At 43.4% G+C, this 14233-nt stretch overlaps 1 protein-coding gene across 3 annotated transcripts in view; it reads right to left on the bottom strand.

Moving 5' to 3' along the window:
• LOC139583688 (NLR family CARD domain-containing protein 3-like) overlaps positions 1-14233 on the bottom strand; it is a 672088-nt gene that overhangs the window by 316413 nt on the left and 341442 nt on the right. The window contains exon 13 of one of the 3 annotated variants that reach the window (XM_071326905.1): positions 10708-11513. The exons of the other annotated variants lie outside the window; for them this stretch is intronic. Within the exon in view, the coding sequence (XP_071183006.1) occupies positions 11245-11513 (269 nt within the window). The 3' untranslated portion in view covers positions 10708-11244. Of the gene's footprint in view, positions 1-10707; positions 11514-14233 lie in introns of those variants that run through there. 3 annotated transcript variants of the gene reach the window in all.

Here is a 14233-nt window from a genome sequence, read left to right as displayed (position 1 = left end):
TCTCTCTGTTCTCTGATCACTCTCTCTTTTCTCTGCTCTCTCTCTGCCCTCCCTGCTCTCTCTCTCTTTGCCATCTGCTCTCTGCTCTCTCACTCTCTCTTTGCTTTCTCAGCCTGCTTTCTGCTCGCTCTCTGCTCTTTCTGATCTCAGCCTGCTCTCTGCTATATCTCTCTGCTCTCTCCCTCACTCTGCTCACTTTGCTCTCTCTCTCTGCTCTCTCTGTTCTCTGCTCTCTCTCTCTCTGCTCTCATTCTCTGCTCTCTCTCTGCCCTCTCTGCTCTCTTCTCTCTGCTCTCTCTCTTCTCTCTGTTCTCTGCACTCTCTCTGCTCTCTTCTCTCTCTGCTCTCTCTCTCTCTCTCTGCTGCTCTTTCTCTTTTCTGCTCTCGCCATCTCTATTTCTGCTCTCTCTCTGCCCTCTCTGCTCTCTCTCTTCTCTCTGTTCTCTGCTCTCTCTCTCTGCTCTCTTCTCTCTCTGCTCTCTCTGCTGCTCTCTCTCTTTTCTCTGCTCTCTCTGCTCTCAGCCTGCTCTCCGGTCTCTCCTCTCTCTCTAATGCTCTCTGCTCTCTCGTCTCTAATGCTCTCTGCTCTCTCAGCCTGCTCTCTTCTCTCTGCGCTCTCAGCCTGCTCTCTGCTCTCCCTGCTCTCTCAGCCTGCTCTCTTCTCTCTGCGCTCTCAGCCTGCTCTCTGCTCTCCCTGCTCTTTCAGCCTGCTCTCTGCTCTCACCCTCTCTGCATCTCTCTCTCCCCAGTCTCTCTCGCTTTTTATATCTTAACAGTGGTGCAGTTTGGACAATCACCACTTGATGTCAGTGTTAAACCAGAAGTGATGAAAACAACATCACTGCAGAGAGAGAGAGAGTCTAATATACTGATATACAGTGCATTCAGAAAGTATTCAGACCCCTTGACTTTTTCCACATTTTGTCACGTTACAGCCTTATTCTAAAATGGATTAAATAGTTTTTTTCCCTCATCAATCTACACACAATAACCCAGAATTACAAAGCAAAAACTGTTTATTTTATGTGTGCAAATGTATATTTAAAAAAAATATATCACATTTACATAAGTAAACACAACATTTACATAAGTATTCAAACCCTTTACTCAGTACTTTGTTGAAGCACCTTTGGCAGCGATTACAGCCTCGAGTCTTCTTGGGTATGACGCTACAAGCTTGGCACACCTGTATTTGGGGAGTTTCTCCCATTCTTCTCTGCAGATCCTCTCAAACTCTGTCAGGTTGGTTGGGGAGCGTCGCTGCACAGCTATTTTCAGGTCTCTCCAGAGATGTTCGATCGGGTTCAAGTCCGGGCTTAGGATCATTGTCCTGTTGTCCAGTCTGTGTATACTATACTGGGAGGGTAGAGAGTCAGAACAGATAGAGGATCTGGAGCCCTGAGGGGGAGAGAGAGAGAGAGAGAAAGAGAGGGGGTAGAGAGTCAGAACAGAGGGAAAGAGAGAGAGAGGGAGGGTAGCGAGTCAGAACAGAGGGAAAGAGAGATAGAGGAAGGGTAGAGAGTCAGAACAGAGGGAAAGAGAGAGAGGGGGGAGAGAGTCAGAACAGAGGGAAAGAGAGAGAGAGGGGGAGAGAGTCAGAACAGAGGGAAAGAGAGAGGGAGGGTAGAGAGTCAGTACAGAGGGAAAGAGAGAGAGGGAGGGTAGAGAGTCAGAACAGAGGGAAAGAGAGAGAGAGGGGGGAGAGAGTCAGAACAGAGGGAAAGAGAGAGGGAGGGTAGAGAGTCAGTACAGAGGGAAAGAGAGAGAGGGAGGGGAGAGAGTCAGAACAGAGGGAAAGAGAGAGAGGGAGGGTAGAGAGTCAGAACAGAGGGAAAGAGAGAGAGGGGGAGGGTAGAGAGTCAGAACAGAGGGAAAGAGAGGGAGGGTAGAGAGTCAGAACAGAGGGAAAGAGAGAGAGAGGGAGGGTAGAGAGTCAGAACAGAGGGAAAGAGAGAGAGAGAGAGGGTAGAGAGTCAGAACAGAGGGAAAGAGAGAGAGAGGGAGGGGAGAGAGTCAGAACAGAGGGAAAGAGAGAGAGAGGGAGGGTAGAGAGTCAGAACAGAGGGAAAGAGAGAGAGAGGGTAGAGAGTCAGAACAGAGGGAAAGAGAGAGAGAGGGAGGGTAGAGAGTCAGAACAGAGGGAAAGAGAGAGAGAGGGAGGGTAGAGAGTCTGAACAGAGGGAAAGAGAGAGAGGTAGGGGAGAGAGTCAGAACAGAGGGAAAGAGAGAGGGAGGGTAGAGAGTCAGAACAGAGGGAAAGAGAGAGAGGGAGGGTAGAGAGTCAGAACAGAGGGAAAGAGAGAGAGGGAGGGTAGAGAGTCAGAACAGAGGGAAAGAGAGAGAGAGGGAGGGTAGAGAGTCAGAACAGAGGGAAAGAGAGAGAGGGAGGGTAGAGAGAGAACAGAGGGAAAGAGAGAGAGAGGGAGGGTAGAGAGTCAGAACAGAGGGAAAGAGAGGGAGGGTAGAGAGTCAGAACAGAGGGAAAGAGAGAGAGAGGGAGGGTAGAGTGTCAGAACAGAGGGAAAGAGAGAGAGGGTAGAGAGTCAGAACAGAGGGAAAGAGAGAGAGAGGGAGGGTAGAGTGTCAGAACAGAGGGAAAGAGAGAGAGGGGGAGGGTAGAGAGTCAGAACAGAGGGAAAGAGAGAGAGAGGGAGGGTAGAGAGTCAGAACAGAGGGAAAGAGAGAGAGGGGGAGGGAGAGAGTCAGAACAGAGGGAAAGAGAGAGAGAGGGAGGGTAGAGAGTCAGAACAGAGAGAAAGAGAGAGAGAGGGAGGGTAGAGAGTCAGAACAGAGGGAAAGAGAGAGAGAGGGAGAGAGTCAGAACAGAGGGAGCAAAGAGAGAGGGAGAGATTAGTCAGCAGTAATTATTCAGGACGACGTTTGTCTTTAAATTTACTTCTTTATTTCTCTCTTTCCCCACTGAGGAAGATAAAGGACACACACACACACACACACACACACACACACACACACACACACACACACACACAGACAGACACAGACACATAGACACACACAGACACACACACACAGACAGACAGACACACAAACAGGAGGGGTAGGTAATCAGGAATTCCTCCCATGGTGTGTGCATTGATTTTAGTCCCCTTCTCATTAACTAGCTGCTGACAGTGACCAGAGATGGCTAGACTGAGCTAGAGGTGTGTGTGTATGTGTGTGTGTGTGTGTGTGTGTGTGTGTGTGTGTGTGTGTGTGTGTGTGTGTAAGCGTTTTTACGTGTGTACCAGGCATTATTCATGTAGGATGTTGGTAGAATGTTGAAATTGGGATAGTAGTAAGGATCCTACCAGGGATTATTCATGTAGGATGTTGGTAGAATGTTGAAGTTGGGATAGTAGTAAGGATCCTACCAGGGATTATTCATGTAGGATGTTGGTAGAATGTTGAAGTTGGGATAGTAGTAAGGATCCTACCAGGGATTATTCATGTATGATGTTGGTAGAATGTTGAAGTTGGGATAGTAGTAAGGATTTTACCAGGGATTATTCATGTAGGATTTTGGTAGAATGTTGAAGTTGGGATAGTAGTAAGGATACTACCAGGGGTTATTCATGTAGGATGTTGGTAGAATGTTGAAGTTGGGATAGTAGTAAGGATACTACCAGGGATTATTCATGTATGATGTTGGTAGAATGTTGAAGTTGGGATAGTAGTAAGGATCCTACCAGGGATTATTCATGTAGGATGTTGGTAGAATGTTGAAGTTGGGATAGTAGTCAGGATCCTACCAGGGATTATTCATGTAGGATGTTGGTAGAATGTTGAAGTTGGGATAGTAGTAAGGATCCTACCAGGGATTATTCATGTAGGATGTTGGTAGAATGTTGAAGTTGGGATAGTAGTCAGGATCCTACCAGGGATTATTCATGTAGGATGTTGGTAGAATGTTGAAGTTGGGATAGTAGTCAGGATCCCACCAGGGATTATTCATGTAGGATGTTGGTAGAATGTTGAAGTTGGGATAGTAGTAAGGATCCTACCAGGGATTATTCATGTAGGATGTTGGTAGAATGTTGTAGATACAGAGCCACTTGTCATCAGGAAGGTGCTCTCTCAGCAGAACAGAAAATATTTAATTTACTTGACATGTTCTGGTTGTGAATTCAGACTACAAGGTAAGATTTTTCCCAGGGAATATTGTAAAGTGTGAAAGAAATGAAATGTATGGTGTAATTCTAGTATAGTGAATGACAGTAAAACACTCAGATCTAACAGTCCATTTCACCTGGGACAGCTACGTGACAGTTCAATCATACTAAATGGCGCTAACTGGGCGTAGGCAATACAATTAAAAAACATATTGTTCATATATTCGTATATTGTGGATATTTTACAATTTGTATATTTTTTTATGTACTATAGTTCAATGACATGTTGGATCTCTGTTTAGGGGTCATTCCTCGAAAATGAGTCTCTCTGGGGAGAGAGAGGAGGGGGGCCCTGCCTCTAAAATGAGTCTCTCTGGGGAGAGAGAGGAGGGGGGCCCTGCCTCTAAAATGAGTCTCTCTGGGGAGAGAGAGGAGGGACCTGCCTCTAAAATGAGTCTCTCTGGGGAGAGAGAGGAGGGGGACCCTGCCTCTAAAATGAGTCTCTCTGGGGAGAGAGAGGAGGGACCTGCCTCTAAAAGGTGTCTCTCTGGGGAACATGACACCAAAGCTAAGAGGTGAGATTACAATTTTGTTTAAGAATTTATGAAGAGTTTATATCCAAAACGCTATATCCATAATTTTTTCACATTTGTGTTTTTTCATCAGAAATGAAGGCTTCTGGGTACCTTCATGTGTAAAATATTACTTTTCTAAGATTCATAGATTTTAGTGTATGATATTTTCCCCTAAACATCAACTGAGCGGCGCAGAGACACCATTCAAATGTCTGCAGACTCATTACATCTTCAGCTGTAAACACAAAGTGATGTTGTCCGTCTGTGACCAAGAGAAAGTGGTCTTAGTTAAATTCTATCAAATTATTTAGTATTTTTTTCATTTTGGGGGCTGAACATCACAGCGAATATTGTTACATCACAGAGAATATTGTTACATCACAGAGAATATTGTTACATCACAGTGAATATTGTTACATCACAGCAAGATGAAACTAATATTGTTACATTCTCTAGATTCTCCCGTTTCATTTGCGCTGTAGATCCCCACAGTGGAGGTGTCATAATACCCATAACACCTAGCGGTCAAACAAGGAAATGGTTCCAATAGTTTTATAGAGCCCCACCTTGGAGGTGTTATAATACCCATAACACCTAGCGGTCAAACAGGGAAATGGTTCCAATATTTTTATAGAGCCCCACCTTGGAGGTGTTATAATACCCATAACACCTAGCGGTCAAACAGGGAAATGGTTCCAATAGTTTTATAGAGCCCCCACAGTGGAGGTGTCATAATACCCATAACACCTAGCGGTCAAACTGGGAAATGGTTCCAATAGTTTTATAGAGCCCCACAGTGAAGGTGTCATATTACCCATAACACCTAGCGGTCAAACAGGGAAATGGTTCCAATAGTTTTATAGAGCCCCACAGTGGAGGTGTCATAGTACCCATAACACCTGGCGGTCAAACAGGGAAATGGTTCCAATAGTTTTATAGAGCCCCACAGTGGAGGTGTCATTATACCCATAACACCTAGTGGTCAAACAGGGAAATGGTTCCAATAGTTTTATAGAGCCCCACAGTGGAGGTGTCATAGTACCCATAACACCTAGCGGCCAAACAGGGAAATGGTTCCAATAGTTTTATAGAGCCCCACAGTGGAGGTGTCATAATACCCATAACACCTAGCGGTCAAACAGGGAAATGGTTCCAATAGTTCTATAGAGCCCCACAGTGGAGGTGTCATAATACCCATAACACCTAGCGGTCAAACAGGGAAATGGTTCCAATAGTTTTATAAAGCCCCACAGTGGAGGTGTTATAGTACCCATAAAAATTGTTCCAATAGTTTTTCCACCATACATTTTTCCCATTGGGAATTGTAGAAACACTTAAAATAAGGGCTGTGTAGGGTGGGGTGGGCGCGGCGGTTCTTGTGGGGACATTTTGTCATCAAACTTTGTCATCAAAGTCTGGCATTCTCTGGATTAATTGTGCTTTCAAGACAACTTGGAACTCTGAAAAAAAGCAAAGTTGGAAAATTGACGTCATTGATCTTCAGGTCGGAGCTCTAGAAAAAGGCCAGAGTTCCCGACTTGGAATTTAGAGTTGGATGACCATTCAAGACGTATTTTCTCAGTCGGAGCTAGTTTTTTTCCGAGTTCCCAGTTGTCTTGAACACACTGAAGTCTGAGATTTCCACGTTTACAGTTGTTTTGAACTCAGCAGAAGTCACAGCATGGCCAATGTATTCAACCTTTTCTGGTCCATGGTGTTGCAGGTGAATGCTTATCCTTAAGCTTGGAAAAGACTTGGACACCCTCTCCACTGAATAGCAGGCTAGTGATTTGTTTTGCAACGCTTGCAGTTACGCACTGATTCCCTCCAAACCAACTCGTTGTTGAATTTGCGATTTCCGACTTGTTGTATAATGTTTATGTCCAATGGCCGATAAGCACTGATACGTTCTATCTATAATTTCTCTTCATTTGACAAGGATTGAAGAGGATTTGCCAGTAGATTGTTGACCTGATTCATGATGATGACTGCTAGCCTGCTAACTAGGGTTTTGAAAGTAGGATGTTGATATGATCAGTCCAATCAAAGCTACTGTAGATATAACGTGATGTTCATTTTATCTGTGGCCAATGACCTTGAGCCTTTTGGATGGACACTTCTAATGTAACTCCATGGCAGCACCCAACGGGCTTGAATTTTAGAGCTCTCCCTGTAGATTTAGTGGTGACGTAGTGTCTCCATGAGTGACAGAACACTTAGCCAATCATGACGCAACTATTTATTTATTATTTATTTTTTGACTGAATAACAGGTGGGGCTCTGCACCTGAATAACAGGTGGGTCTCTGCACCTGAATAACAGGATAATAGGTGGGTCTCTGTACCTGAATAACAGGTGGGTCTCTGTACCTGAATAACAGGTGGGTCTCTGTACCTGAATAACAGGTGGGTCTCTGTACCTGAATAACAGGTGGGTCTCTGTACCTGAATAACAGGTGGGTCTCTGTACCTGAATAACAGGTGGGTCTCTGTACCTGAATAACAGGTGGGTCTCTGCACCTGAATAACAGGTGGGTCTCTGCACCTGAATAACAGGTGGGTCTCTGTACCTGAATAACAGGTGGGTCTCTGCACCTGAATAACAGGTGGGTCTCTGCACCTGAATAACAGGTGGGTCTCTGTACCTGAATAACAGGTGGGTCTCTGTACCTGAATAACAGGTGGGGCTCTCTACCTGAAAAACAGGTGGGTCTCTGTACCTGAATAACAGGTGGGTCTCTGTACCTGAATAACAGGTGGGTCTCTGTACCTGAATAACAGGTGGGTCTCTGCACCTGAATAACAGGTGGGTCTCTGTACCTGAATAACAGGTGGGTCTCTGTACCTGAATAACAGGTGGGGCTCTCTACCTGAATAACAGGTGGGTCTCTGTACCTGAATAACAGGTGGGTCTCTGTACCTGAATAACAGGTGGGTCTCTGTACCTGAATAACAGGTGGGTCTCTGCACCTGAATAACAGGTTGCCACTGTTCCAAAGCAGGAACCACTGATTGGCTGCATGTTCTAATATCAAGATATCTGCTGGTACCTCTTAACTGGTTAGGACAGCTGATGAGGTTATTATACCTGGTGGTACCTCTTAACTGGTTAGGACAGCACATGAGGTTATTATACCTGCTGGTACCTCTTAACTGGTTAGGACAGCTCATGGGGCTATTATCCAGATACCTGCTGGTACCTCTTAACTGGTTAGGACAGCTCATGAGGCTATTATCCAGATACCTGCTGGTACCTCTTAACTGGTTAGGACAGCTCATGAGGCTATTATCCAGATACCTGCTGGTACCTCTTAACTGGTTAGGACAGCTCATGAGGTTATTATACCTGCTGGTACCTCTTAACTGGTTAGGACAGCTCATGAGGCTATTATCCAGATACCTGCTGGTACCTCTTAACTGGTTAGGACAGCTCATGAGGCTATTATACCTGCTGGTACCTCTTAACTGGTTAGGACAGCTCATGAGGCTATTATACCTGCTGGTACCTCTTAACTGGTTAGGACAGCTCATGGGGCTATTATCCAGATACCTGCTGGTACCTCTTAACTGGTTAGGACAGCTCATGAGGCTATTATCCAGATACCTGCTGGTACCTCTTAACTGGTTAGGACAGCTCATGAGGCTATTATACCTGCTGGTACCTCTTAACTGGTTAGGACAGCTCACGAGGCTATTATCCAGACACCTGCTGGTACCTCTTAACTGGTTAGGACAGCTCATGAGGTTATTATACCTGCTGGTACCTCTTAACTGGTTAGGACAGCTCATGAGGCTATTATCCAGATACCTGCTGGTACCTCTTAACTGGTTAGGACAGCTCATGAGGCTATTATACCTGCTGGTACCTCTTAACTGGTTAGGACAGCTCACGAGGCTATTATCCAGACACCTGCTGGTACCTCTTAACTGGTTAGGACAGCTCATGAGGTTATTATCCAGATACCTGCTGGTACCTCTTAACTGGTTAGGACAGCTCATGAGGTTATTATACCTGCTGGTACCTCTTAACTGGTTAGGACAGCTCATGAGGCTATTATCCAGATACCTGCTGGTACCTCTTAACTGGTTAGGACAGCTCATGAGGCTATTATCCAGATACCTGCTGGTACCTCTTAACTGGTTAGGACAGCTCATGAGGCTATTATACCTGCTGGTACCTCTTAACTGGTTAGGACAGCTCATGAGGCTATTATACCTGCTGGTACCTCTTAACTGGTTAGGACAGCTCATGGGGCTATTATCCAGATACCTGCTGGTACCTCTTAACTGGTTAGGACAGCTCATGAGGCTATTATCCAGATACCTGCTGGTACCTCTTAACTGGTTAGGACAGCTCATGAGGCTATTATACCTGCTGGTACCTCTTAACTGGTTAGGACAGCTCATGAGGCTATTATACCTGCTGGTACCTCTTAACTGGTTAGGACAGCTCATGAGGTTATTATCCAGACACCTGCTGGTACCTCTTAACTGGTTAGGACAGCTCATGAGGCTATTATCCAGATACCTGCTGGTACCTCTTAACTGGTTAGAACAGCTTATGAGGTGTCCTACCCGCCATTTTTAAAAAGACCCGACGGAGCTCATTGCCTTCTTCATTCATGCAGAGACGGGCAGCCTGAAGGTCTCCTCGTTGATTTAGCTGGAAAGTGGCGAAATTGTGCTTTACATTGGTATTCATATTACAGTTGACCTTGAAGTATTAGGTTTTTGGGCACTAAAAGAAGTATACATACAATATACAAATGTTTGTTAGTTATCGTTTACTGTCTGGTTCTCCTCTCTTCACTAGATGGACGGTAACTTTAGTGTTTAACCCCTCTGTGTCCAAGGACCAAACTTTTTAATATTATTTTTGGGGCGCCTCAAGTAGACTGGACACATTCCATTTTTAACAACGTTTTTTTCTGATGAAAACTAGTTCCTTGCATCTGCCATGGAGCCCAGTTTCATAATATTACCTTATTTGCCTAGCTATGAAGTAATCGCGCAGAGTGGGCTGAGGCGATCTTGGGGAATAACGATGGAGATCGCTACAGTGTTGAGACACCGAAGTTTATTGTTCAGACGAACGACCTGCTAGCTAGCCAAGCTAGTCGGTACAGCTAGGTAAGCTAGCTAGCTACTCTACCAGCAGCATCCTAGTTAACCGAGCTACCACTACATCATCACCGGCTGCCTGCATTTCTTGTGGAACGATGGAGTTCTCCAGTTGTTTCTTCCACCTGTTAAATCCCGCGGAGGGCTTCTCCCTCTCTCGTTGACGGATGCTGGATACCTCTGTCCGGTTCTCCTCTCTTCACTAGATGGACGGTAACTTTAGTGTTTAACTTGTTAGGGCTAGCAGAACCCCTCGACAACATCCGCTGAAAAGGCAGAGCGCGAAATTCAAAAAGATATTTTAGAAATATTTAACTTTCATACATTCACAAGTTCAATACACCAAATTAAAGCTTGACTTATTGTTAATCTACCCATCTTGTCCGATTTCAAAAAGGCTTAACAGCGAAAGCACACCATATGATTATGTTAGGTTAGCACCTAGTCACACAAAAAAAAACATACAGCCATTTTCCAGCCAAAGACAGGAGTCACAAAAAGCAGAAATAGAGAAAAAATTATTCACTAACCTTTGATGATCTTCATCAGATGGCAGTCATAGGACTTCATGTTGTACAATACATGTATGTTTTGTTCAATAAAGTTCATATCTATATCCAAAAATGGAATCCCAGTTTGACAATAAATGTTTGTTTTGTTCTATAAAATCCATAATTTATATCCAAATACCTCCTTTTGTTAGCGCGTTTAGTTCACAAATCCAAACTCACAAGGCGCGGGCAGACGAAAGTTCAGACAAAAAGTCCAAAAAAGTTATATTACAGTTTGTAGAAACATGTCAAACAATGTATAGACTCAATCTTTAGGATGTTTTTAACATAAATCGTCAAAATGTTCCAACCGGACAATTCCTTTGTCTTTAGAAAAGCAATGGAACGCAGGTTCCATATTTTAATGAAGAATAATTTCAAAACATGGTCATAAAAACAGTATTTAATTTAGTTAATTACCAAATTGAGCCGGTCGGTCACATTTGAGAGTGAGGGAGATATTTAGCGTTTAGCAAAGAAAAAACATTTGACTCCCTAACAATGAAACCATCAAGTGATAGAATATAAAGAAAGTAATGTCTGTCATTGAACAACCCCATGTCATGATTAGATAGTGAAAAAACACAATTTATTTTATCATTTCTTTAAGCTATAAAATTGAATTCACCAACTTTTCTGAAAATTGATACATAGCGTTTTAGAATGAAAGTCTTCTTATGTTTTCCCATCTGAGCTCAGAGTAGATGAGAGATGTAATGTTTGTCTCTGTTGTGTTGAAGCCCAATCAAGCAGGAGAGACCAGCCTCCCCTGTACCCAGCTGTGTGTCCATGAAGAGTGACTGGTCTATGAAACATCCTATACACTTTAGAGAGGGAGACTTTTCTACTGAACAAAGGTAAGAAGAACTCATGGGTCATGGTCAGTGAGTTAAACAACACTGTCTCTAGTCATTTCTCCTCTCCCATTTTCCAGTTTATATGTCACTCCTATATCAACCCATCTCCCACTCCACTCTACCTCCCAGTAACAGCGCCCAGTCAGACCCTCTCTACACAGCACCTGTCCCCAGTCCTCAAATCTCTCTGGGTGATCAGGATACGGCTGCTCCTCTGTCCTCCATGTCACCTTTCTGTTCTCCTCAGACAGAGAGAGGAGTCTGTTTACTGTGTTTGGGTCCAGTGTGAGATCACAGACATCTGATGGATGAAACCAGACACAATATTAGAAATCATCATCATTCACATTAGAATGTCAACTCACTTTTCACTAATTCATTTAATGTAGATGTTTCTAGGTATCAAAAGGAGAAGTTAAGGTAACTTGAGACTTGTTGAATGATCATATGTTATACTGTATGGTAATATAAAACACACTTATTCCTATTAACCTTTTATGGCTGCAAGCCCGGTGTCGGTACACATATGACAACATTCTAATCTCAGTAATGCTGCACCCACGTGCCATCTCCTCATTTAGCAAAAAAACATGAACATAACTTAACATAACAAAACTTATTTAGGAATGAAACTCTTCTTCTGTTTCCCCATCTGAGCTCAGAGTAGATGAGAGATGTAATGTTTGTCTCTGTTGTGTTGAAGCCCAATCATGCAGGAGAGATCAGCCTCCCCTGTACCCAGCTGTGTGTCCATGAAGAGTGACCGGTCTATGTATCGTCCTATACAGTTTAGAGAGGGAGACTTTTCTACTGAACAAAGGTAAGAAGAACTCATGGGTCATGGTCAGTGAGTTAAACAACACTGTCTCTAGTCATTTCTCTCCCATTTTCCCATTTATTTTGGTTGTTTTCATAATCCATAGGCTAATCATTTTGTCCATTTTCATAGTCCTAAAACAATATTAAACAAACACAACATTTCTCCGTGTCCGTGTGTGTGTGTGTGTGTGTGTGTGTGTGTGTGTGTGTGTGTGTGTGTGTGTGTGTGTGTGTGTGTGTGTGTGTGTGTGTGTGTGTGTGTGTGTGTGTGTGTGTGTGTGTGTGAGTTGTCACTCCCTGGATGAGGAGATGTAATCTCATGTTTTGTCCACAGAAACCAACAGGAGAGATCAGAGTCAGAGATTCTCAGTGGTCAGTCTTCCCAGAGTCATCAAACAGACCTGGACTCCATATTCAGTGTATGTGGTCCTGTTATGTACATTTGTTTTTGTTTACCTCAAGTAAAGTTGATCTGTCAATCATTCATTAATATGTTAATGAGAAAGCATTTCTTCTCTTGCTTAACTTATTTATTTTTTTAAATTTCAGTTGCTTGAAGAGAAAATAATGACATTTGTGAAGAACGAGCTGAAGATGTTCAAGAGGATTCTTAGTCCAGAACTCCCAGAAGGCTTTGAGAGTCAGAAGCAGGATAAGGAAGTGGTGGATGCTGAAGATGAGAAGCAGGAGAGCAGTGCCAGAGAGGGGGCTCTGAAGATCACACTGCACGTCCTGAGGAAAATGAACCAGAAGGAGCTTGCTGACACACTGGAGAAATGTAAGATCTGTCTGCCTCATGTTGAATGCTGTTTTATAACATTTAAAAAGCTGTAGCTAAAGTACAGCTAAAGTAGCTGTGTACCTCAATGATATTGTAGCAGCCTTAACACTGTTTGGTTCTAGTTTTTCAGAGTAAATAACTCACGTACACTAGAGAAGCTTAACCAAGTTTACTTCTTCCCAAATGGTCTTTACAGCTGTAATTCAGACAACAAAACATTTGACACAAGCACTGATATTTAACCCTTTCTCCTCGGCTGAGTCTCCTCCTCCCCAACCGAACAGCCAATGTATCTATGTTGCTAGACAGAACCTTAGTGATATCTGTTCTTCCTCACTTCATCCCACCTGGTGTGGACCCTCCACTATATACCTTTCTCCTATAACCATTAACTTCTGGTGTAGACCCTCCACTATATACCTTCCTCCTATAACCATTAACTTCTGGTGTAGACCCTCCACCGTATACCTTCCTCCTGACCTGACCTCAACCCCCCTACATCACTAATACATGGCTCTCTCCCCTGCCACATGTAATCACTTCTCTGCACGCAACACATTCCAAGCTTAATTGCACACACTATATGCCTTCCTCCTATAACCATTAACTTCTGGTGTAGACCCTCCACTATATACCTTCCTCCTATAACCCTTAACTTCTGGTGTAGACCCTCCACTATATGCCTTCCTCCTATAACCATTAACTTCTGGTGTAGACCCTCTAAACCTCAGTACTCCCTCAGTGACATGAAAAAGTATATTTCATATTCTCAAAACAACACCTATTTACCTCATCAAGTAGCGGCAGGGATGTGTTGTGTCGATTCATTGAGAGAGAGAGAGACAACATTAATAATACCATCAATAATACCAATAATAATATAATTAGTCACACCAGTCTGTAATGCATTATGAAAATATTTACACATTTATACAGTCAGTTAAAACCTCTTGGCGCACAGATCCCTTTAGCGGGATCATTTTCGTAAACATCCGCTGAATTGCAGAGTGCCGAATTCAAAAAGAATTACTACATTTTTTTAATTTCATGAAGTCACAAGTGCAATATACCAAAACACACCTTAGCTTGTTGTTAATCCACCTGTCGTGTCAGATTTTGAAAATATGCTTTACAGCGAAAGCAATCCAAGCGTTTGTGTGAGTTTATCGATCAGTAGACAAAACATTATGAACAGCTAGCAGCAAAGTAGTTTGGTCACGAAAGTCAGAAAAGCAAAACAATTAATCGCTTACCTTTGATGATCTTCGGATGTCTGCACTCACGAGACTCCCAGTTACACAATAAATGTTGCTTTTGTTCGATATAGATTATTTTTATATCCAAAAACCTCCATTTGGTTGGTGCGTTATGTTCAGTAATCAACAGGCTCGTGCAGGTCATGAAGGGCAGACGAAAATTCC

The sequence above is a fragment of the Salvelinus alpinus genome, chromosome 1 (assembly GCF_045679555.1).
Source record: "Salvelinus alpinus chromosome 1, SLU_Salpinus.1, whole genome shotgun sequence".
Lineage (NCBI taxonomy): Eukaryota > Metazoa > Chordata > Actinopteri > Salmoniformes > Salmonidae > Salvelinus > Salvelinus alpinus.
The sequence above is the reverse complement of the archived record's forward strand: the minus strand, read 5'-3'. Positions and strand labels throughout refer to the sequence as shown.